This window comes from Amphiprion ocellaris, chromosome 2 (assembly GCF_022539595.1).
Source record: "Amphiprion ocellaris isolate individual 3 ecotype Okinawa chromosome 2, ASM2253959v1, whole genome shotgun sequence".
Lineage (NCBI taxonomy): Eukaryota > Metazoa > Chordata > Actinopteri > Pomacentridae > Amphiprion > Amphiprion ocellaris.
In genome coordinates, this window is record NC_072767.1 from 23,976,722 (window position 1) to 24,002,155 (window position 25,434).

Here is a 25,434-nt window from a genome sequence, read left to right on the forward strand (position 1 = left end):
GTGCAATAATAATAACAACGACGTCTTCTTCCAGCCGGGCTGGACTGTCAACACTGGATAAATTTAGCCTGCGTCTATCGACTGTTTTCCCGGTCAGCTGCTCACCTTCATCCGGTGTGTTGGAGCTCAGAGCGGTGGACAGTTATGTAACATAAGACTGATCGTGTGAACATGAGAGCGGAGATAACAGATACCAGATTAAAGCCATTACTACGTCAAATCCTAACCTATTTAAAATGTCTTTATTGGTAAAACAGCAGCATTATGATGACTGCAGTGGTCCAGTAAAGCACCCAGTAGCAGATCCTAAAGAGAATCCACCCAGAAATATGTTTCACTGGAGGGGTTGCTGTGAGGGTCATTCCGGAATTTAGAGGACATTTTACGTCCCACCCATCAAATTTCAAATAATCCATGTACAAAAAACTAACACATGAAGTTGTTGTGTAAATGTACTTGTCCTCAGACCAAATCTAAAAAAAAAAAAAAAAAAAAAAAAAAAAAAACTAGGAGAAAGAATGCTTGAAAATATTTTTACAGGCTATTTTTATAGGCTACTACTAAGTTTTTGTCAATCCACTGATATAACTGAGAATAAGACAATTCAGTTCAACTGCATCACAAACTACTGCTGTCAATAAATCAGTTCATATCATTCTCATCAAACCATTCATTGACTCCTAGATAGTGTTTTTGCCACCTGTATTTCAGCTAGTCCTGTTTCGTGGATTAATCAGGCGCAGTTTCTTTTTCTGAGTGGAAACCAGCTGACAAGATGACAATTAAAAAAAAATTCTTATGTTAGGTTTAAGTCACTGGAAAAGCTAGAAAATGGCAAATAAGCTGGTATACCGAGGAGCATTAGTTTTTTATGGCTGAGCAGAAAATTGTAAAGAAAAAGCTCTAAACAGCAAATCAAGAATGCTCTCCAAGTTATAGGTGAACACGTTTCCTTGTCAGTGTATAGACACTTCACAACGAGAGGACTTAAGGCAAGATATAAACCCCTTGTAAGACTGAAAGGTTAGGCAGTAGTTCACCAAAACATCAATAGGGACAGCAGTAAACAAAAATAGTGATGGAAAGATAAAAGTGTGGAGCTAAAAAGAACAGTTTATGAGCTGCTGTAGCTATAGCACAGCCTTTTATGTCAAACATATGCTTCTGTAAAGGCTTGGGCATGTATGGCTACCAGTGGAACTGCCACACTGTCATTACCGTGCCAAGGAATGCAGCGGGGTTATGTGACGATCAGCGTTTTTTTTTTGTCTGTTTGTTTGTTTGTCTGATGGATTTACATGAAATTTTCATCGAAGGTCAGAAATGACACAAGGACCAACTGATCAGATTTTGGCAGTGATGCAGCTTTTAGTTTGGATTCACAGATTTGTTAAAGATTTCTGTATCACTGCGAGATTGCAGCACTGTGTCACTGTAACTATGACAACAAGTGAACACTATGTCAGCTGCCTGCTGACGACCACATGATTGATGATCCTACTACAAATCAAACACTGCTGACTTATCGGGATGTATCTGTCGGAAGTGATACAAGGAACAACTGATTAAATTGTGGGGGTGTTTCTGAGTCCCATCAAGTCCAAACTGCTTCATATTTAGGTCACGTGACTTCGTATCCGTACATAACATACATTTGCATAATACACACCTGTGCTCAGTGCAAGGTCATTTTGTTTGTGGTTACATCTATATTAAATGGCCATATTCTTTGTGGCCGTTATTTCTGATCATCAATAACTAATAAACTAATGCTGCATTTCTACAAAAAAAAAAAAAGCTGCATTTCTGACAATGCCATGTATGGGGGAATGAACAGCCTTGGTGGAGTACTGTGCTCTCTGAGTGCTTTTCTAGTTTATTGATGAATTTATTGTGGATGGCAGCAGCAGGATGAATGCAGAGGTACACAGAAAAATTCTGTACTCACTTTATGCCAAATACATCAAAAATCATTCAGCAATATCCCTGTTTTCCCTGTTAAAATGGTGTTTTCCTTGCCACTGTCACCTTCTGGCTTGCTCTGGGGGTCAGGCATATGGGTTCTGTAAAGCATCTTGAGACAATTTGACTGTAATTGGTGCTATATAAATAAAATTGAAATTGAATATATAACCAAAGTGATGAAAGAGCTTTTAAGGTAAAAAGGTAAAAAATTCTTAACTGGTGAACCATTTGATTTAACTGCACTTGAGCTGCATTTCACCTGCTGAGGACCAGACTAAAGACCATCATAACAAGCAGGAGCTGAAGGAGGCTGCAATGAAGGTCTGGGAGAGCATCAGCAGGAAGGATACAAAGACCGGTTGTCACAACTGGTACAGCCAATACATGAATTAAACATAGTTGTAATATTTATCATCATCTCAGTCAGTATGGATTTTGGTTTCTGCAACCCTATTCTTTCTTCTTCTTCTTCTTCTTTTCCTTCTTCTCTTCAGTGCTCACTAGTTCAGAGTTGACCCCTCTGGTTCTCCCTCTCTTGTTTCATCTCACCTCCTTGGGGCAGGATGAGTGACAGGAGGGCCTGGCTGCTCCTCAGGGGTCAGTTGGTCCAGGAGGGAATAAAGGCTGACTGTCAGTCTAACGCTGCTCCTGGGGTCAACAGGACCTGCACCCGTGACATGACCCAACTGACAGTTCAGTAATGACATGAGCCACTGTACCACCATTGTAGACACACTGCAGGAGGCCGATCAGTTTCTACCAGATGATGCTACGCTGCACGAGGCCTGGTAGTGGACTGGACACTGCAACAAATGTACTGCTCTGATCTTCTCTGCTGACTATCAACCGTACGCAACTAGTGGCTCAGTATCTATGTAATACATATAAAATGTGTAATTTACATAGAAGATAAGTGGTTAGATGGGTCTTTCACTTTGTTTCGCCACTGCTTTCTGATTAATAATAAAAGCCCTGTTTTAAACTGATAAACCATTATCTGTCTCTTTTTCTAAATTAAAATATCTCATCAGGAGTGTCCAATATTTGGATTTTGCTTTTCTTCATAATTTGATAATCTCTTACAGGTGAGCCTTCAATGACCAAAATTTTTTAAAACTCAGGACTCTGTGGAAGATGTCATTGTTGCAACTCCCCAATGCTATTGTGACAGACACACATACACTACCAGTCACAAGTTTTACGTATATGATGACTGTTCTCCTAAAGGTTGCTGGTTGAAATCTGGCTCAAAGATTGTTTGTTCTAAACCAAATATAACTGATTTCTTTTCTGTTAGTTTTTTTTTAACGGTTGTGTTGCACAATTAGTTTGTTCTACAGTGCAAAAAAAAATGCAATAAGTGGCACCAGCTTGTTTCTGTTAGTCGTTGCTTTACAGTGCAGTCAGCTGACAATGCATTTGTGTTTTCTCCCCTCTACATGGATCTCTGGTTGGTTTGCAGTTGCTAACCTCATAAACCAGCAATACTGCTGTTGTGTCATGTGTGGAAAATTTTCTTCTGACCATGAGATAAATTCAGTTTTTACTGGTTATCATCACAATTAATTCACTGGCCAGCAGTTAAAGATTTATAAGATCTGAAGATGTAACAACACGGATTCCGCACTGTTTTTGTTTATATACACTACCGTTTAAAAGTTTGGTGTCATTTAGAAATGTCCTTATTTTTGAAAGAAAATCTTTTTTTTTTCAATGACGATAACATTAAATTAATCAGAAATACAGTCTAGACATTGTTAATGTGGTAAATAACTATTCTGTGATACTGAATCTGAATCTACAACTGATTTTTAATGGAATATCTACATAGAGGCCCATTTTCAGCAAAAATCACCCCTGTGTTCTAATGGCAAAATGTGTTAGCTAATTGTGTTGAAAGGCTAACTAAAGATTAGAAAACCCTTGTGCAATTATGTTAGCACCTGAATAAAAGTGTGAGTTTTCATGGAAAACAAAAAATTGTCTGGGTGACCCCAAACTTTTGAACGGTAGTGTATGTACACTCACACACACACACACACACACACACACACACACACACACATTCCTGTACTTGCTCCACAGTGAGGACCGAGTGAAAAGGCCCACAAAGTGAGAACCACCAGTTCTGTTAGATGTAGAAACACAAAATAACTATTTCTGGCCACTATGTGGTGCCCTTATCCAAAACACTGCCTTAGATTTCACTAAACACCAAGATTTAGATAAAAGTTTTTCACCACCTGAGTGAGGACCAGGCACTGGCTTTGGGTTTTTAATGTTTTAAAGTAGGTCAACTAGGATGCTATTTCCATTACTGAATATTTAATTATGGAAATCTGTAATGACAAATGTTATATTTGTAAAATATGTTATCACCATTAACAGGGCAGTTTCATTTGTTGACAATATTATTTATTAAAGAGCAAATTGGTTATTTCAGTATGGAGAAGTGTTTGTTTTATTGCCAGTTTAGCTGTCAAAAGATAAAGCATAGAATATTGATTTCCTTAAGACATTATGGTAACAATTAAGCCTGATATTATCAATTCAGTTTGCAAAATATCACAATTTCTTTTTCAGTCATATCAATTCTGTGTGACTTTTTTCTATGTAAAGCAGAATTAGAATAGTGGTCCAAACCAGTTGTTGAGTTGCCAGTTAATGAAACTGGAAATTGGTTGGTCATGCAGTTTGATTAAGATGTAATATGATTAAGACCTTTTGTGGTTGAGCACAACTTTTGTAATAAAGTGTGTCAATTTCTTCTTTTTCAGAAAATTATTCCTGTTTGGCAGAATTAAACACAAACATGGCAGACTCAGTCCATAATGAACAGTAATAGATCCAACTGGTGAACACTGGATTATTTAATACCCAGTCTTGGCAGCCAAATACTCCAGTTACAAGACTCTTTAGTTGTGCAAAGTGCAGTAGATATTAACATATTGCACCTATTCAAAATGCAGCAGTTCATAAGAACAATACAAAACATTCAAGTGTATCCTGAGACATCTTCCTGAAAGGTAAGAAACTACAGGTGTCAGTTCCTCAACACAAACTACTGCTTAAAAGATTTGCTGTGCTGTAGGGCAGGCTAAAGGGTCTCCTAACAAATCAACAAACGAACAGACATTAACAAACCCTTTAAAACACAGGAATAATCACCTGCTTCCTCTCCTCTTCTCTCATCTTCTAACCCCTTGTCTCAGTTTCCTCCCTCTCTTGTAGTCTATTAATTCAGAATGCAGGTTTTCTCTTGATTTTAACAATTTCATTGTAGACAAAATATTTCACGTCTGTCCACCGCCGTGCTCTTAGGACTGAAGACTCTTTGTCAATACACATCAGGCAGTCCTGCTTTGTTGGAACTTTCTGCAGTGCGATAAACTTGCCAAGGTGTCGTTTCACTGCAGTCCTCTCCCGTTCATTCCAGGGTCTCTTACCTTGTTTCTTGACTTCCATTTCTGGAGCATCTACAAAACAAAAACCAAAAGAAGTTTGTTAGCGGTTGAGTAGATAAACTGAGACCTTATTGAAGTTATATTGCCATCTGAACCTTGCCTTGATTGACTAATAACATTAACAGAATAAAAAATGTAAAAGTTGCATTGATTCACTACTTATAAAATATGTTTTAAGCACCCACCTTAAAACAACTTGACTTAAAGGACACCTAAATAAAGCTGCTGTAACAATGTAAATTTCCCCTGGAGTGGGGAGAAATAAAGAACTTTATCTTTAGCTTATCTTATCTTAGTAACAGCATGTACACTCAAGGGATGATTCATGTGCATTGTCCACTTAATATTATTTAATTTTCAGTTTAATTAAAATTCTTGTTTTTGTTCAACATTTTTTCTAATTAAGTCCATGTAGTTGTGTCTCTCCTTGTCTGTCCCAAATATTAATGTGTTGTTTGAGATAATTCTTACATGTAGAAGATGGCAGTAATGAAATTCTAGCAGCCATTAAACCCCAAAGAAGATTCAGATGCATCAGATTGCGCATCTGTGAGGCCACTCTCCTGCCCGACCTTTGTTCAGCTAATTTTGGCAGAAAGGCTGCACTCTGTGTTTTTCGAATAAGGTAGAAGGACATTTCTTTTCATCTACATCTGATTTGTAACTGAGTGGTGAGATTAGTTTCTGTCAATATTTTTACATATCAGTCTTAAATTACCACAGTTTGATCCCTGTCAGCTGTTTCAGAGCTGTTGAAATTACTGCTGAAACCAATGATGTTACTGCTATTAAAAGGTTTATATCTCTGAACCAGAGGAAGGCTTCTATTGTGAAGCAGATACAGGAAATGCTACGTGTTTGCAAGCAAGTATAAACAGCTGGTTAAACGACCGAATATTCTGGACTGTTCAGTTGGGACCAACTATCAACATCAACTTTACAGATACTGAAATAAAGCACCAGCTGGTGGCTGTACGCTTGGCATAATGTTACCACCTCACATTCTAAAGTTGTGTGAACCTTTTGTTAACATGAATGAGAAAAAAAAGTAGCACCACAATGACCATGCTGCCTGTTTATACATTAACAGAATGCAGCAAGATGAGCTCATATGTACAATGTTTACATCTAAAATAAAAGTTTAAAGAGGCAATTTTTTTGTTAGACAGACTCAGAATGATTGATTAACCAGAATAGTTTGCAAATAGTTTTCTGTACATGGCTTACTAGTCAGAAGTCTAGTTCTATGCATTATACTTGCTATTGTATTGTTTATAACGTTAAGCCCTGTTCACATCGAGGATCCATAATGAGACGAGATGAGATGATTTTAGAATGTTGCATGGAGAAGCTGCAGCAGGGTGAACTGTCAGTTGCAGAGTGGCTGATTCTACTGTGAGGAGCATCAAAAGATTTGTCTTGTTAAAACCCCAAGAGCAATAATGCATCAAGGTAGTTATTTCTCCTCAGCCAGTCAGATAAAAGCTCAGAATACAACAGGTGCACCAAATATGGGGATAGTTATTACATTATAGATGATCAACAAGATAAATAGTTAAGTATTATGTATGCTCCACTTCATTAAAGCAGAAAAGACAAAAAAAGGAGAGACAGCACTGACAGACACAGACTGTGACCAGGACAGATACCTGGCCAGAGCAGAGGGAGGATCAGCTCATCATCTGTTTAAACAACAGCATTCACTCTGCAACTGTAGCTCAAGGTCATTCTCTAACAAAATAAGTCATATAAAATAAATAAAAACACCACCCTTTCATCTATTTCCAGCATCCTCAGTGTATCCAGTAAGTTACGTCTTCTTTTTAATTAACCTTAAGCTGATGTTGTTGTTGTTCGCTTTTTGAACCTGGTTGTCTATTAAAACGCTATTTTGTTTACTTCATCACAAAGTGTGTTTCTGCTGAAGACACTGGTCTGAGGTACATTTGTGGTATTCTTGATCCAGAGGATCTGAGTTTGTGTTTGAGGACCAGATAACCCACTATCACTGTTGACATTCATGTTTCGATGCTAGAGTCAATGCCTGAAAAGCTGTGGTGATGTCAGAGCGCAGATATGGGGTGATTATTATTAAACACGATATACCGTCTACTCTCATTGCAGTTACTGCTTTCTTTGTTTGAATTTAAATCTATTATTTTACAACTACAGATAAAATATTCATTGAAATGCCAAGTGTATAATATGTAACCTGTAAATATATTCTTCAAGTCCATATAACAAAACTGACTTAATTTGGGAAAGCTTATTATCTCTTGTTAATCAGAAGTTTTTTTTAAGTTGGCTTAAGTTAGAATCATTGTTACTGCAGCACTAATTATTTAATTACCTTGTCACAGAAATTGTTATACAATAGAAATTTAAGTTGAGTATAGACACTCTACAACACCATTTTAACCACTAGTCCTTTCAACTGCAAGTCACAGTGATTTGTGCAGTAAGTCCCACTTACATATTCTCAGGAAACATATCTATTTAACAGAAATTTGTCTAATTCATCTTACCAGTGTCACTGCATTCTCTTGTAACTGCAGTCTTCTTTTGGTCCTTTCGAGGGGATCCGGTGGCAGTAGTCTGTCTGTCCTCTCCATCTGAGAGAAATGGCATGTTAGTATAATGAAAATACAGAACATTTTGTATTTAGTGCTTCTCTTTTCACTTAAGCATTTATTGCATGAACTCACCCGAGTCATCATTGTCTTGTTGACGCTTTTGTTTATGTGCAGCTTTCTTTCGTCTCTTAACACGCTTTCTATCTTTTTCATCTGTTAAAGAACACAGCCATATGGTAAAATAGTGATAAAGTAGATGCAGTTTTACAAGACCAATAATGTATAAGAGCATGAGCCTCAAACAGGTTTTTATGGGTGTAGCAACCTTTATGTTTAGGCATGTATTAATAGTTTTCAAACTTTACCTTGTTTAAACAACTCTACATGCATAATTTTGACTATTTGCCATTAGCTGTAAATTTTCTGCTTCAGAAAATCCCTGAAGGCCATGTCCTTTGTCAATGTAGGTTTATGGTCATTTATGTTGAAAAGATGTGAAAACAAGTCAAATCTCTCATTAGAAATGCAAGATTTGAAAGTTGCTAAGCAGAGGGAGCTGACCTTTATGTATTTATGTTAACATTACTGTTCTACAAGGTATTAAAATTCAATTCATATATATTAACAGCAGAGCTGGCTCACTAGACCAAGATCAGTAAACATTGTTCAAGACACAATATTACCAGTAATGAGATGAAGACAAAACTACACCATTTAGTCAAGTGTAGCCTCTCTGCATGTTTAAGAGGACAAGAATAATAAAAAAGTACTGAACCTTCACAGAAGCAGATTTTTACATGTACTTACCATGCTCAGAGTCACCGCTATCTTCATCATCTCCATCATCTTGTCTTGTGGTTGCAATCCTCTTTGGTTTGTCAACAGCTGAGCTTCCTGAAGTTGAGTGTGGCTCCTGTCTATCTGTATAAAGATGTCATTAGCACCATAAAAATACTAAACTCAACCAAACTGATTGTTGACACATATTACAAATAAGGACAGTAGAGCCTTAAAGGTGCATTTCTAATGATACTGTCAAAAGCTATGGCAGGCTGCAGAAAACATAATTATGTTCTCTATTTCCATTGACAATAATATGTGTATGTTCAGACCTTATTATCCAAGTTAAAAACAATTCAAGTAGAAGGGATGTGATAATGTTGCAGGTAGTGTATAGTTCAGTGCAACAGTGCAGTTTAGGGAAACTCTCAGCGCCAGCCCTGGTCGATATAATTTGCCATACATTTAACAATATGTCTGTTGTTACACAGGACTTTAAGCCACTATCATTTGTAATCTATAATGTATGGAGATATTCAGATACACTGTCATCAATAGGATAGCTGATGAGCCGGAGAGAGGGCTGGTCAGAGAGACGGTAACTATAGTGTTTAGACTGTACAGTATTTTATATTTTGACTATATATGCTTTGAGGATACACATTTGTATTTGACTGCTGATATTTTGGAATGTAAAAAAACAAAAAGGACTTTAAGTAAAAATACTAAACTCTGATTTAGAACACTTCATTCATGCCAATTTTACAGACTTACCATCATCATCATGTTTTTCTGTAGTTCTCTCTTTTTGTTTAACAAGTGGTCTTCCAGCTGTCTCCTGGCGCACCACGCCATCTATAAAAGAACATGTTTTGATAGAGTCAAAGTCCTTACATCTGCATCTCAGAAACATGCCAATACTACACTCAAATAGAATCCAAGTCAGACAAAAAATATTACCTGTGTTTTCAGTGCCTGGACCAGTCTTGTCATCACTCACATCATCATCACTGTCATCATCATCATCATCATCATCATGTTTTTCTTTAGCTGTAGTCATCTTTTGTGGCCCTCTGTTGGTGTCTTGTTGCATCCCTCCAACTGTGCAAGATGATGTTTTGAAATTGGTTAAATTTCAGAAACACAACAATGGTGCAGTGAAAGAAGATTCAAATCACACTGAGAGTGCTACCTGTGTTTTCAGTACCTTGACTGGTGTTATCACTCCCATCATCCTCATCAGCACCACCATCATCTTCACCATGTCTTCTTGCAGTCTGCCATTGTCTCTTTACAAGTGACCTTGCTGCAGCTGAATATGGCACCTCTCCATCTGTGAAAGATGACATTAATACCATGTAAATACCAAGCTCAGTTTCAAGACTCTTCACTTACGTGAATATTGCCTGGAATTACCAGAGTCATCATCATCTTCATCATGTCTTCGTCTTGTGACAGTCTTCTTTTGCCTCTGAGCTGATGAGCTTGTGGTGAACAGCTGTTCTCCATCTGATGAAGCAGACATTAGAAACATATATATAGATAATCATTCACAACATGTCTGAGTTTTTCTGAAAAATTATACAAGTACAGAAAAGCTTCAAGCTTCAAATCAGTCAAGCAAATAATTTGTTCCTTTTTTAAACAAACATGCTCAAGCATGGATGGTAGCTGAATTTCAACTGAGCTCAAACAGACAAATCTTAGAGCTGTCAAGTGAAAAATTGAATTGCCTTAATCAAAATAATAAGGTGTGATTAATCATCATTAGTCACAGCCTGTTATTGTGATTAACAAATCACAAAGTTAAAAACAAGTTTGAAATACTCAGGATTTACTTGTACTTTGTGGGGAAATAAAACAACAGTTTCTTCTGTTCTGTTTATTTTAGCTAGTCTTTTCATAAACTAGCAAACATAAAGCTATTGGTAAACAGGCAGAAGCCACTCACATCTGGCTCTTATTTAGAATGAGAGGCTTTTCTCATGTAGGCAAAATGCACTGGACACAGAGAAAAGGAGATCTGTGTAAGTAGAGGAGTTACCTAATCAGGTCTTTCACATTTCATCACAAACTTCCTTTCTGATTAAAGGCATTTTTTTCTGATCCATTTTATTTACTTTTAATCCATGAGAGAGATCTCTCTCAGAGCAGAGCATGTGTGAAGATGATGACAGGCAGCTGTCTGTCAGGCTGCAGCAGCTCTGTTTCACAGATACAGAGGCCCAAGATGCTCAGAATTGTGGTCTTTTTTAAGTATTTTTAAATTACTGATATAATTACTCTTATTCTCTTCTGTGGAAAGCTGAGAAGGACACTATGAAAGATTGCAGTAAAAAGCCCTGGTGAATGGATGTATGCCATGTATGTGCTTTTGTGTACCGTTACCTTGGAAAGTACTGGTAAAGTAGCCAATCTCAGTATCACTGGATGGTAAATGACGGTGGTGCTTCTCTGGTGAACTGTAGCAGGATGAGTGGGACTCCTGTGCAAGCACCTCGTCTTCTCTGGATGATGGTGATGATGATGGTTTGTAGTCTACATCAGATCCACTGTGGCTGGATAACAGAGACTCCTCTGTGAGCATCTCATCTCTCGTGGATGGTGATGGTGCTGATGGGACGTAGCAGGCTTTATCAGGTTCATCACCACACCTCCGTTTGAGAGGTGTCTGTTCACCTGATGAGGGGCAGTGGTCCTTTTTGGCCTTCACAGCAGGAGAAAAAAAAGGAAAAACAGGGGAAATGATCAATTATGCAGATACATTAGTGCATGATTCAGTATGAAACCTTTACATTGCCAACGAAAGGCCTACAGCTCTAAATCTACCTACCTGTGAAAATTACCTGAGTTTCCCTGTCTAAACAACATGTGGCATGTTTTTTCTTGCTGGACTCTGGCCTACATATGACTGTCTAAACATTTTAAACATTTTAGTCAAATTTTAGTCAAGGAAACAATCTAACATTTTAGTCACATTATAGTCATTTTTTCTTGCTTTCTTTCATTCAGTTAGGCTTATAATTCTCTGTAGAAACAAATTTGTTTGCATGCACTTATTCCAGAACATGTCAGACAGTTTGATCTGACTGTTTTAGGTTGTTCTTGCCCACCTACTATAGTACCATTAAAATCACTATAGCAATTGAACAACTATTTTAATATGCCTACATGCCTCAGAGCTCATAAATCAGACACAAAAATCTTCCAAACAAATTGCTGTGTAATCTAAAAAAAAGTCTGACTGGGTAATGTGTGCTATGTCAGGTGTAGAGTTGTCATGAAGCTTTAATAATGACGACCAGTGAGTGAAAACAAATCAATTATTACAAATAAATCAATGTGCAGACTGTGGATGTTACAGCAGCCACAGGTAATGCTCATTCAGATACATTTCCCTCATATGTTTCAATCCAACAGGCAGGAGCATTCAAGTTATAATGTTAATAATAAAACTCTGCATGTTTCTGAGGAGCTGTGAAGCTAATGACCTGATGCTAACAACACAAAACACTGCTAACATTAAGCCTGCAGTCAGCCTCAATTATTCATTATTATTAAACTTTTTACGGGAGAACTGGCCTCTAGTCAGACTGAACCAGCCTGGTTTAATACAGCACACTGAGCAGTAACACTGGCTTGAAAATTAGTTTCATATGTCTGCTCAGATATATGAGCAGCTGACACTATTTTGGCAGCAGTAGTTTAGTTATCCTGGTGAACTCATCGGGGCTTTAAACGACAGGAGGTGCAACTCTCCTCATGTTGTCTGCAATGTTCCTCACATAATCCACAGCTACAGGTCATCTCTCATCCTCCATTTACTGCATTATGTTTTTCACTTTGCCTAAATATAGACTAAATAAACACAGCAGCCTGAGGCTGACCTAACACAAGTATTTTCAACAAATTCTACACTGTCCCTGTCATTATGTTTCATTAAACTACACAAAGCAACCTTAAAATCATTTTAAGTGGCAAAGAAAGAAATTACTTACCTGAGGCATTTTCAAATCTCTCTTCACACTTTCGGTGGTGAGTCTGTAAAGTTCCAAGTCTTCTTTTAAATCTCTCCATTTTTAAATGCTGCACGTCCGAGTCGGAGGAGAGTCAGAGGGGGGAGGTGTATGCGAGGTGGAGGTGCTTGGGCAGGTCTCAGCGAGCTGACCTCTTCACCTCGCTTCTCCACCTCTGATTGGATAATTAGTGAACGAGCCATCAGCGTGGGGGGAGGAGGTGAGCACACAGGAGCAGCTCTGACCCTGAAAACTCATCCTAAAACTTCATTACCCCTTTCATGGTCTTGTTTTTTAAATTTCACCCAAAAAAGCATCAGAATTTCAGACAAATCCTAAAACTATAAAAAGGGACAACTAATTAAACAATACAGATCAAAATATTTAACTTCTTGATTTATTTACTGAGGAAATTTAAGGACAATTTTTTTTAAAAAGAATGATAAATGAGTGGAGAAACATATTAAATGCAGATTATTAGATTCTCTGAGTAAATGTCAATTAAGTTACTTAAATAAAAGTTTGTGTTACTGAGGAGAAATCTTAAGGAGAATGTTTATCTGTCCTGTAGACTTCCATATACTGTGAGGCTGTTCTTTGGGCCCAGGGTGGCTGCATACACATTGATTTTCCTTTCATTTTCACCCATCTGTATTTGCAGAGGTGCTTGGGCAGGTCTCAGCGAGCTGACCTCTTCACCTCGCTTCTCCACCTCTGATTGGATAATTGGTGAACGAGCCATCAGCGTGGGGGGAGGGGGTGAGCACACAGGAGCAGCTCTGACCCTCAGAACTCATCTTAAAACTTCATTAACCCTTTCATGGTCCTATTTTTTAAAATTTCACCTAAAACATCATCAGAATTTCACACAAATCCTAAAACTATAAAAAGGGACACCTAATTAAACAAAACAGACCAAAATATTCAAATTCTTGATTTATTTACTGAGGAAATTTAAGGACAAATTTTTTAAAAAGAATGATAAATGAGTGGAGAAACATTAAATGCAGATTATTAGATTCTCTGAGTAAATAAGTCAATTAAGTTACTTAAATAAAAGTGTGTTACTGAGGAGAAATCTTAAGGAGAATGTTTATCTGTCCTGTAGACTTCCATATACTGTGAAGCTGTTCTGTAGGCCCAGGGTGGCTGCATACACATTGATTTTCCTTTCATCTTCCCCCATCTGTATTTGCAGAGGTGCTTAAGACTTCTCCAAAACCAAAGTCAACTTGTTTCCATCAGACCTATCAAGATTTTGGTCCAGGGGATTCAGGATTATCATGATCTAAATTGAATTTTAAAATGCATAGAGACCAAAAATTGCTTTCCCACAAAAAAACACCTCATAATTGTGTTAGTGGGCAGTAGCATACACAGATAATATGTGCATGTAAAATTAGTACTGTAAGCTCCACAGCTGGTGGACATTTGTGCTGTGAAATATTTGGTACATTATATGTGCGAGTATAGAACAGTAAGAACACAGCAAAATGTTTTTTATAGCCTAAACCTCAGTGGTAAGCATGGTGAAACATGTAAGTATAAAATAGAATCAAAAGCATGAATTTTGAGCCAAATCTAATAAAAAAATAACATATACAACTAATGTTTGAAAAGGGGTGTCTGACAACAACACCATGTAATGTAACATATTAATTTAGGCCTCATATCAAATTTTCATGGTCACCTATTTATGGCCTTCGTGTCTTTGGGTCAACCAAAACTGTGTAAATCAACAGTCATTTTAAAATGGGTGAATTATAAACATTTTCCTGGGGTCAGGCTACTTCATATGTTAGTTGCATTAGTCAACTTTTCGGTGTTTAAAATGTATTTTAATTACTTTGTTTTTAATGCCAATGAGTGGGAGAGGCTTTCACATAAACTAAAATATGAGCTATCAATTTCCCTCTTTTATTTTGTCTATCAGCTTTTAGCCAACTTTTATTTTGAAGTGCTCAGGTAGCACTTTCCCGGAAATAGGCGTTGGCATATGTTGAGATTGGTGCTGCGGAGCATGACGGTCTTTTAGTGGGTGCAGTACCCAATTTCAACAGTAGGCAGAGCAGTGAGTAAAAAGTGTGTGAAATTCTGGCGAAAAATTCTCAACATTGATCCAAATTGAGGTCTTTTTGTGAAAAGCACAGAGTAGCTTCTATATAGCCTTAGGAGCTGATTTAAAGCATGACAAAGTGAGGACCGGCCAAAATGTCCTCACTTCCCAAAAATGTTCTCACTGTGTTGGTTAAAAACTCATGTCAGTCCTCACAACGTAGTAAGTACAAGAACACACACACTCACACACACTGCTGTCAGCGCGACAGACCAGCACAGGGTTTTAGTTTGTAGACGGGTGGAAACGTCAGGGATAGAAGGAATTAAGAGAGTTATAGATATGGCGTTTTTTTGCGCCAAAATTCATGATGATTTTTTTTTCAAAGAAAACCTTTCTGAAGTGTTTTTCACAGCCTCCTTTACATTATTTCATAACATGGCACGTTTTTACATGTTTGAAAAATGACATTTTTCGACATAGTATACTATGGCGTTTTTTTGCTCCAAAATTCATGATGATTTTTTAAAAAAAAGAAATCCTTACCAGTGTTTTTCACGGCCTCCTTTACATTATTTCATCATATGGCACGTTTTTACAACATGTTGAAAAATGAAGTTGGTTTATCCTTAAATGTAGAGTAAAAGACGGTTTGGAAGCAAATTCCACCTAAAAACCTCCAATGTAGACCTAATATGTGAGTTTAATGGTACATTCCACCTAAAATTAACTACTGTAGACCTTGGAGGTTGGTCTGATGGTATATTCCACCCAACATCCTTGAACATTAACTTAAAAAGTTCATTCAAAGGAATATTCCACCTACAATCCTTCAATGTAGACCAAAAAATCTTGGTGTAAAGGAGTATTCCACCTTAAATGTAGACCTAAATGATGGTTTGGAGTAATATTCTACTCTAAAATCTTCCAATGTAGATTTAAAAGGTTGTTCTGATGGTATATTCTACCCAAAATCCTGGAACATTTACCTAAAAGGTTGGTTTAATGGTATATTCCCAGAAGAACCCTTAAACATTGGGCTTAATGGTATAATCCACCCTAAATACCTGTACATATACCAAGAAGTCAGTGTAAAGGAAATGTAGACCTAAAAGGATTGTTTAAAGGAATATTTAAACTGTTATTTTCATTATTTAATAATCTGTTATCAGTCAGAACCCTGGCAAACTTATTTATCAGGTTTTTTTTTAGTGGAAGCCACAAATAAAGGAGCTCTTGGTTTTTACCAGCGTTACTGAGTCAAAAGCTGCTGTTTCAACACAGACACGTTCACTTACATCCACAAACCTCTCAGCACTCAAACATCCACAGACAGGAGGCTGGCTGGACCGAGACTCGGCAGCGTCCTCAGACCCACGAGTCGGGGAGTCGGTGAACTTGTTGGTCCGGTTTGAAGGCCTCTGTGTGGTCCAGTAGAAGTCCACGTAGTCGGTGTTGGCTTTGAACTGCAGCGACTGGCCGCCATCAGGTGGACCGGCTCGTCCTCGTAGGGCTCCTCCTGTAGCGTTGAGGGGACCACAGGAACATTCAGTAGCTGTTGGAGTTCTTCCTGTCAGGCTCGTGGTAGAATGGCTCTGAAGAATCTTGTATTTGTCTTATCTGGAACAATCTAACAGCCGAAACTGTCAACAGCGGTGTAAAGAAGCAAACACAGGCATAGATTAGGACTCAAACTAGATTTATTTTAGAAAACAAATCAGCTTAGAGGCATGTGTTCACACATGTGGTTGAATAGGAGGCCGTCCAATCAGATTCGAGGTCTTCACTCTGTAGGTTGGTTGTTCGGTGAGACTCTTGGACCTCCATCAGCTGACGTGGATGTTTGATGGTCTTCCTCTCTAGTGCCAGATGATTCATCCATGAATTCAGCAGCTACAGACTGAAATGAAGCTCATGCTGCCGTTATTGAATTCCTGTTCCAGATCAAATGTTCAGAACTCACCTTGAATGCATGCTGTCTGGATACTTTTTCTCATTGTAGTCTTCAATAAAGTTTTTTTCCTCATGTCAGGATGTGGTGAGACTCTTTCTCAGTTGCTGCAGATGTCCCTCATTGTGCATCTCCAGAGAAGAAACGGAAAAACTGCTCACTGCTTCAGCATCACAAACGCTCACCAGCACTAAGAGTGTTTTAGGAATTAATTCATTGTGTTGTGAACTTTGAAGGAGCAGAAACTTTACAGCTGCCAAAGATATGAGCTCCAATTCTGGATGTTTTAGGAAATGAAGTTCATCAAATGAACACTTGATTATTGCTGATAACTCTCATTAAATTACTGAAGAAATCCAACACAAAAACCTGTAAACTCTCAGGCAGCTTTTGTTAAAGTTTGTCTATAATTCTATCATCATGTTCTGGAACCAGGACTCTACAGAAGTTCCTTCAAACAGATACTTGTGTGGTTCTATTTCAGGCCTCAGGTTTGAATGTACAGCAGAGGATTAGAAAGGAGTGATTTTAATATTTAAATCAGTCCAGTAAATGTTTGGAGTAAAAATGATTAAAATTTTGATTTAGATAGATTTGTGGCAAATAATATTGTAGAGTCTCACTTAAATATCTCCAAATGAGTTCAGTGTATTTACATTTTATAGAATATTTGATTTCTTAATCTCAATACTGTAGGGTCTGACCCTAAATATTATAATAATGATGTCAATTTAAATAATATTTTAGTGCAGAGTAATAAACTTTAATCAGCTAAACTTACATAATATCAGTGTACAATCTTAACCTGAACATTCATATTATTGAGGTAAATTTACATAAATCAAGATATTCTAGGGTCTTAACTGGAATATTTCTAACATTAATCTTTTTGTATTGTGCTGATAAACAACAATAACCCAACTTTCAGATAATATTTGTTGTCTGTGATTGAGACTAAATTCCTCCACATTCTGGAACTGGAGTGCATTTCCCAAAATGGAAACATGGACAGAATTTAACACTCATGTATCCATGGCAACGCTAACGTTTCTGCTTCTTGCCAAAGTTATCAACACAAGTAAGGATTTTAATGTAAAACTTCAGGGATGACTGCTAACCATAAGTATTCTGATCAATACTTCATGATCAATATCAGGACAGATGTTACAATTTCAGCTGTTGCATTAGACTGCAGTTATTCACAGAGAAATTAAAACCTCACATTCCTCATAAAAACTAGATGGGACTTTTATTAAATAAAGTGTTGGTGAATAAACAGTGTAAAAAGTGCAAAGCAGCTCCATTAAATCAGGAGATGTGAGACTTCCACAGCATGGATCACCATCTGCTGTGTTGATTCATAGCTGAATGTCAGAATAAACTGAGATAGAAAAGCTGCTTTGAGCTGCAACATTACAGTCTGACAATCCAACACCATCACAGTTTTCATCTGGTTGTTTTGCTCCAACATGCTGTGAAGTTCAGTTTTTACTTGAATCAATACAGAGATTCTATTTCCAACCAAGACTGGAATAAAAATTAGAATGTTATGAGGTTATTAATGCAACTAGATCCTTTCAGATGGAAGGATTTACTTCTAAGTTCTAATTCAAGTTTCAGTTGGAACACATTGCATTCACAAAGAAAAACAGCGATACCTTCATAGCAACATTTAATAAACCTAAAGCTTCCCTGTTGGCTCATTGGTGGAGTTTGTTACTGAGCATCTGAACCTTAAATCCAGTGAGACGACCATCTTCAGTCGAGGCCAGTCAGAGAACTTCAAGACCTTCCATCAGCTGGACCAGATGTGGCATCATCTCCCTCTGAACATCTGGATGACAGGAGAAAAGACAGAAATCAAACACAGATCACAGAAATACAATTTATTCGCTTTCATCATTTTATAAAAGTAGCATTAACTTTATTATAACTTGACAATATCAGTAATGAAAGTAAATGCTTTTATCTTGTGTTGAAGCTAAATTTAAAGTCAATTTTAATGACAGTTTATCCTGAGGAGTGAGAATGGAGCTTTTCTTTCCTTTTTAGAATATTCTCTCAAAATATTCTGTTTATTATTGGCTTTAGAAGCATTTTTCTTTACTTATTTATTTTTAGATACCTCAATTCAATTCAATTTTATTTATATAGTGCCAATTACAGTCAAATTGTCTCGAGACGCTTTACAGAACCCATATGCCTGACCCCCAGAGCAAGCCAAAAGGCGACAGTGGCAAGGAAAACTCAGTTTTAACAGGGAAAAAATACCTTGAGCAGAACCCGGCTCTAATATGGGGGGACCCATTTACCTGCTGGCCAGGCGGGTTGAGAGGGACAGAAGAGGTAGAGAGGTAGAGATAGAGAGGTGTGGGGGGGAAACACAAGGACCATAAAACACACAGTATTAATACATGCATGATAAGACAGATGATACATGCAAAGTACAACTAACATGGAAACTAATTATAGTTTACTGCTATGGTGTATAGCTCTGGCATTAAATATACTACATATATAGCTGTTGGTAAATTCAAACATATGTAGATGAGCAAATCAAGTACAGTAAGGGCAATGCAGAGTAGATCGGTGGAAATGGGCAGCTGGAGGTGGGAGAACAACCACACATCTGAAGCATCCAGCTCTGGGACCAGGGACACTCGGAGAAAGGACACAGGGAGAAACATAGTTAGTGTAATGCAATAATGGTATATATATTAAATACATAGGTAGATAGAGAAGGGCTCAGTGCATCCAGAGAGGTTCCCCAGCAGCCTAGGCCTATAGCAGCATAACTAGAGGCAAACTAAAGGGACGTAAAGAGGGGAAGTCAGTTGTGCAAATGAAAACATCAGCTCACCCCGTCAGGGTCCCCCAGTCAGCCCTAACTATAAGCTTTATCAAAAAGGAAGGTTTTAAGCCTGGTCTTAAAAGTAGAGAGGGTGTCCGCCTCCCGAACCCAAACTGGGAGCTGGTTCCACAGGAGAGGCACCTGATAACTGAAGGCTCTGCTTCCCATTCTACTTTTAGAGATTCTAGGAACAACAAGTAAGCCTGCAGTCTGAGAGCGAAGAGTTCTGCTAGGGTAATATGGTACTATCAGGTCTTTAAGATATGATAGAGATTGGTTGTTAAGAGCTTTATATGTCAGAAGAAGGATTTTGAATTCTATTCTAGATTTAACAGGAAGCCATTGAAGAGAAACCAATATAGGAGAACTATGATCTCTCTTGCTAACTCCCGTCAGTACTCTGGCTGCAGCGTTTTGGATCAGCTCTAGATGTTTTAGAGAGCTATTGGGACAACCTGATAATAAGGAATTACCGTAGTCAAGCCTAGAAGTAACAAATGCATGGACTAGTTTTTCTGCATCACTCTGAGACAGGATGTTCCTGATTTTCACAATATTTCTCAGGTGGAAAAAGGAAGTCCTACAGATTTGTTTTATGTGTGAGTTAAAGGACATGTCCTGGTCAAAGATAACGCCGAGGTTCCTCACAGTAGTACTGGAGGCCAATGGGATAGGATCTAAAAGACATGTCGATGGTTTGGATGTAGAAACTATTGAAATTAGTTCAAAGAGATGTATGGGAGTGAAAAATTCTAAATATCCATCTGGTCTTACAGCCAATTCTAAAGTATTTGTACTCGATGATACATCTGTGACATTTGTAGGAAGGGCCAGATTAATTTTTTCTCTAATCGTAATAATTTTATTTGTAAAGAAGCTCATGAAGTCGTTACTGCTCAAAGCTAAAGGAATACAAGGTTCAACAGAGCTCTGACTCTTTGTCAGCCTGGCTACAGTGCTGAAGAGAAACCTAGGGTTGTTCTTGTTTTCCTCTATTAAAGATGAATAGTATGTTGTCCTGGCATTATGAAGAGCTTTTTTATAAATTACTAGACTATTTTTCCAAGCTACATAAACTTCTTCTAAATTAGTGGAGTACCACTTCCTTTCCAGCTTTCGGGACGCCTGCTTTAAATTCTGCAGCTGGGAATTATACCAAGGAGCAGGTCCTCTCTGAGATATAACTTTCTTTTTTACAGGTGCAACACTATCAAGTGTTGTACGCACTGAGGCTGCAGCATTATTAACAATATAATCCACTTCTGTGGGGGTAAAATTATAATATTTCCCTTCCATTATATCAGTAAGTGGTGCTGAACTAAATAGAGAGGGTATTAGTTCCTTAAATTTAGTCACCAAATTGTCAGAATGACATCTACTGTAACGATGTTTATTCTTAACTCCTATACAACCTATTGTTGTAACTTTAAATGTTATCATAAAATGGTCAAAAAGAAGAGGGTTCCGGGGAAATACTGTTAACTGTTTGATTTCTATGCCATAAGTCAGAACGAGGTCAAGGGTATGATTAAAACTATGAGTTGGTTTATGTACATGTTGAGAAAACCCAATTGAGTCTAATATTGAATTAAAAGCAGTCGTAAGGCTGTCACTGTCCACGTCAACATGAATGTTAAAGTCGCCCACAATAATCACTTTATCTGAGCTGAGCACTAAATCAGATAAGAAGTCTGAGAATTGAGATAAAAACTCAGAGTAAGGAGCAGGAGGACGACATACAACAACAAATAAAACTGGTTTCTGAGCTTTTAAATCTGGATGAGAGAGACTGAGATTAAGATTTTCAAATGAACTGTAACTAGGTTTAGGTCTCTGGTTCATTTTTAAGCTAGAGTGGTAGATTGCTGCCACTCCTCCTCCTCGGCCTGTGATTCGAGAAACATGACAGTTAGTATGACTAGTGGGAGTTGATTCATTTAGACTAACATATTCTTCCTGCTACAACCAGGTTTCAGTCAAACAGAACAAATCAATCTGGTTATCAGTTATCAAATCATTTACTAACAAAGATTTAGACGAGAGAGATCTAATATTTAACAGACCACATTTAATTGTCCTGTTTCTTCGCTCAGTTGAAATAGTGGTATTAATTTTAATTAGATTTTTATGGTTACTATGTCTTTTGTTTATTTTTGAATTGTTTAATTTATTGAATTTTGGTGGTCGGGGGAATGACACAGTCTCAATAAAGCTAACTGAATTACTGGAGGGTGACAGCTGAGAGGAAACTGCAGAGAGGTGTGGAAGACTACAACTCTGCATCCTGGTCTGAACTCTGGGTTGTCATGCTTTAGGAGTTCTAATAAAATCAGCCATATTTCTAGAAATGAGAGCTGCACCAGCCAAAGTGGGATGGATGCCGTCTCTCCTAATCAGATCAGGTTTTCCCCAGAAAGCGCTCCAATTGTCTATAAAGCCAACGTCGTTTGCAGTACACCACGTAGACGACCAGCGGCGAAACGATGCCATACGGCCAAGCATATCGTCGCTGGTCAGATCAGGCAGGGGTCCAGAGAAAACTACGGAGTCCGACATGGTTTTGGCAAAGCTACACACCGATGCCACACTAATTTTGGTGACCTCCGATTGGCGTAACCGGGTGTAACCGCCGACATGAATAACAATCTTACTATATTTACGATTATCTTTAGCCAGCAGTTTCAAATTTGCTTCTATGTCGCCCGCTCTGGCCCCTGGGAGGCATTTTACTATGGTCGCTGGTGTCGCTAGCTTCACGTTTCTGACTATGGAGCTGCCAATGATCAGAGTTCGTTTCTCAGCGGGTGTGTCGTTGAGTGGGGAAAAACGATTAGAAACGTGAAGTGGTTTGTGGTGTGCCGGGACAGCGGGCTTGAGTTTAGGACTACGTTTCCTACGAACTGTCACCCAGCTACCCTGACTTCCCGGCTGCTCGGGAGCTGCTAGGGGACGGCTAGCAGAAGCTACACTAGCAGCTATACTACTGCGGTCCGCACCGGCTAAGGGGGCCTGGCTAACAGCTAGTGGGGTGTTTTCCATGGTGCGGAGCCGCGCTTCCAATTCAGAGAGCCTCGCCTCCAAAGCTACAAAGAGACTGCATTTATTACAGGTATCGTTATCACTAAAGGAGGCAGAGGAGTAACTACAAATGTGACACACTGAGCAGGAAAGAGAAGGAGAGGAAGAGGGAGAAGCCATGCTAACTGCTAAGTGCTAGGCTAGCGGACAGAGATAACAGATTAACTTAGAATTAAGTACTGAGAAGGTGCTTGAAGAAAACGAGTGTATGTTTCGATTCAAATATTACCGTTACACAAAGATTAAATGAATATCAAATTACATGGAGTGGATAAGCTACAACAGTCACAGAACACAACACATCGCTACAACAGGAAGTGACGCAATACGTTCACCGTAATGTCAGACGTCAGCAGGAAGCATCCTCTGGTAAATTAACAACCAAATTAACAACCTCAGACTGATGCACTTTGCTGGTTTGCAGATAACTTCATGTACAATGACAATAAAGATCTTCTATTATAACATATTGCTAAAACAACAACTGCAAACCTTCTCAACCATCTTTCAGGCTGCAAAATTCCAACTGCAACCAAGAATTATCTGATGTAGTTATTATTATAATCTGTACTGAACCAGCCCTGGAATTAATAAAAATCTGTATATGGATATGATTTTCTCCAATGGGACCACTATGGAAGCCGTAGTAACAATTAACTATCCTTTGAAGGGAAAGATTAGGTCTTCTTCAGGTGGATTAAAAAAAATGTTCTCCCTTAAAAAAAAAAAAAAAATGCATACAATAAAGCAAATCTCTTCTGCACTGCACACATACTACACTTTTGTATAACTCTGGATGTCAGAGTAAAGGCAGACAGATCCACCAATCAGCCACAACATTCTGACCACTGACAGCTGAAGAGAACAACATTCATCATCTTGTTCTAATGCAACGTTCTGCTGGGAAACCTTGACATTCATGTGGATGTCTGACATGTACCACCACCTAAACACTGATGGACAAACAATCCCCTAGTCTCCATGGCAACAGCAGTCCTTGATGCCAGCTGCCACCCTCAGCAGGACAAACTAAAACTACTCAGGAGTGGTCTGAGTAACACGACAGAGCTAAGCTGTTCACCTGGGTTCCACACTCCCCACATCCAGATCTGATGGAGCATCTGTGGAATGGTCCAGGATCAGCCTGGTCTAGGTAGGACCCACCCTGCAACCCACAGGATCCACAGAATCCACAGGACATCCCCAGAGGTTCTGATGAACCACTGGGTCAGAGGAGTTTTAGCAGCATAAAGGGACCAACACAGTATTAGTCAGGTGGTCAGAATGTTATACTGTTATATTGTCATGCTGATTATATGATCAGTAAATGTTACCATCAATTATAACATCCACGTTGATCAGGAAAAACAAACTATCAGTTCATTCAGAAACTGTGGGGTTAAACCTAAAAACATGGACCTCAACAGCAGTTTGTTTCAAAGCAGAACACAAGCTGGTTTTCACTAAAGAAGCTTTCAAAGCAACAATTAAATGACAGTTTTGTTCTCATTAAGTTCAGAGTCAGCCAAAATAATGTACACACATCAGAAAAAGAAAAACTTTTATAAATATTTCATTCGTATAAGTACTTCTACACATATAGATACCTCTTTCTAAGTTTGATCAAATCATGACAACTCTGTGTCCTGGTGTACGATGTTTTCCCAACAGATGGCGCTACCCTCATGAATGGAGCATCAACAAGTGGCGTCTACAACACAACAGAAATGTCTGGAAGCCAGTGGCCACCACTTTGAGCACCTCTTGTAATTGTAGAGGCCAAAGATAACTTTTATTAATCTCGTGATTTCTGAATAAATTTGGTATTGAAATATTTATGCACGTTTTTCTTTTCCTGATGTGTGTAAACATTATCTTGGCTGACTCTGTATAATGGGTTTCTGACAGGTCACCAGGCAACATCTTTTTATAATAATGACAAACATACCTGCATTCTACAGGAGTGATTTTCCTCATGTGCAGGTAAAGATGTGTGAGGAGCTTAGAGATGACAGGAGCAGGAGTCATCCTCACTAATTCAGCTTCCACCTAGAAACAGAAAGACCACAAACAAACACACTGATATATTCTCAAACGTTCAACCTCACAGCTTCTAAATATCTGTTTAGAAAGTGTTGTGTTTCTAAATTCTGCTGAAAGCATTGACAGACATTCTCTTACAAGGTTGTGTAAAAAGCAGCCTGTCCTCTGAGCTACTGAGAAATCTTCCTGAACAAAGTTTCTACGTGTAAATCGGCTCAACGGAAACTAAAGCCTCAGTCAGAGATAACAGGTATCGCAAATTATAAACAACTTTCTTTGTTAACTCAGACTTTCTGCTTCAACCTCACGTAAAAAGGGGAGTTTAACTCGTTAGGTGACTGAAAATGAACGGCTTGTGCAGGTCTAGATCCAAAAGTAGGATGTTTCAACTCATGTTTTACTACAAATACGTGCAATAATAAATAAATACAATGGCTGGTTGTTAGTTTATTCACTATTAATGTCATTTTATATACTGGATTGAACTTGAGCAGTGGAAGAGAGAAGGAATTTAATGAAATTATGGAGATTCAGAGAGGTAATGGTACGCAATGTTAAGTTAAGCACGGTTTAATTCAAACCAGCTGAATGTTAAACTTCAGTGCAGCTCAACGGGTTTCAGTTAACCTTAAAGTAAAATAATTTTTCTACAGGCTA

The 25,434-nt window shown here is 38.2% G+C and overlaps 2 protein-coding genes across 17 annotated transcripts in view; both read right to left on the minus strand.

Annotated features, from left to right (window-relative positions):
• Nucleotides 1–25,434, minus strand: part of LOC129347328 (uncharacterized) — a 41,591-nt gene that overhangs the window by 10,520 nt on the left and 5,637 nt on the right. For 2 of the 15 annotated variants that reach the window (XM_055004113.1, XM_055004110.1), the window contains 5 exons: nt 24,683–24,783; nt 19,370–23,957; nt 19,077–19,117; nt 16,597–18,639; nt 16,153–16,497 (listed from right to left, as the gene is read on the minus strand). In XM_055004113.1, coding sequence (XP_054860088.1) covers nt 19,690–21,498 — 1,809 coding nt within the window. In that variant the 5' untranslated portion in view covers nt 21,499–23,957; nt 24,683–24,783 and the 3' untranslated portion in view covers nt 16,153–16,497; nt 16,597–18,639; nt 19,077–19,117; nt 19,370–19,689. Of the gene's footprint in view, nt 1–16,152; nt 16,498–16,536; nt 18,640–19,076; nt 19,121–19,369; nt 24,784–25,434 lie in introns of those variants that run through there. The other 13 variants (XR_008599382.1, XR_008599381.1, XM_055004139.1 and 10 more) reach the window with 12 other exon arrangements.
• On the minus strand, nt 5,151–11,930 carry LOC111569496 (RNA polymerase-associated protein LEO1-like). 2 transcript variants are annotated; one of them, XM_055004145.1, is made up of 9 exons: nt 11,171–11,930; nt 10,199–10,291; nt 9,990–10,115; nt 9,743–9,883; nt 9,557–9,637; nt 8,810–8,923; nt 8,135–8,215; nt 7,955–8,041; nt 5,151–5,441 (listed from the first exon to the last, which is right to left on the minus strand). In XM_055004145.1, exons 1-9 carry the CDS (start codon nt 11,367–11,369, stop codon nt 5,206–5,208), a joined length of 1,158 nt encoding a protein of 385 aa, XP_054860120.1. In that variant the 5' UTR covers nt 11,370–11,930; the 3' UTR covers nt 5,151–5,205. The 2 variants fall into 2 exon arrangements, with proteins under 2 accessions (XP_054860120.1, XP_054860119.1); XM_055004144.1 differs by having other exon boundaries at nt 9,557–9,883.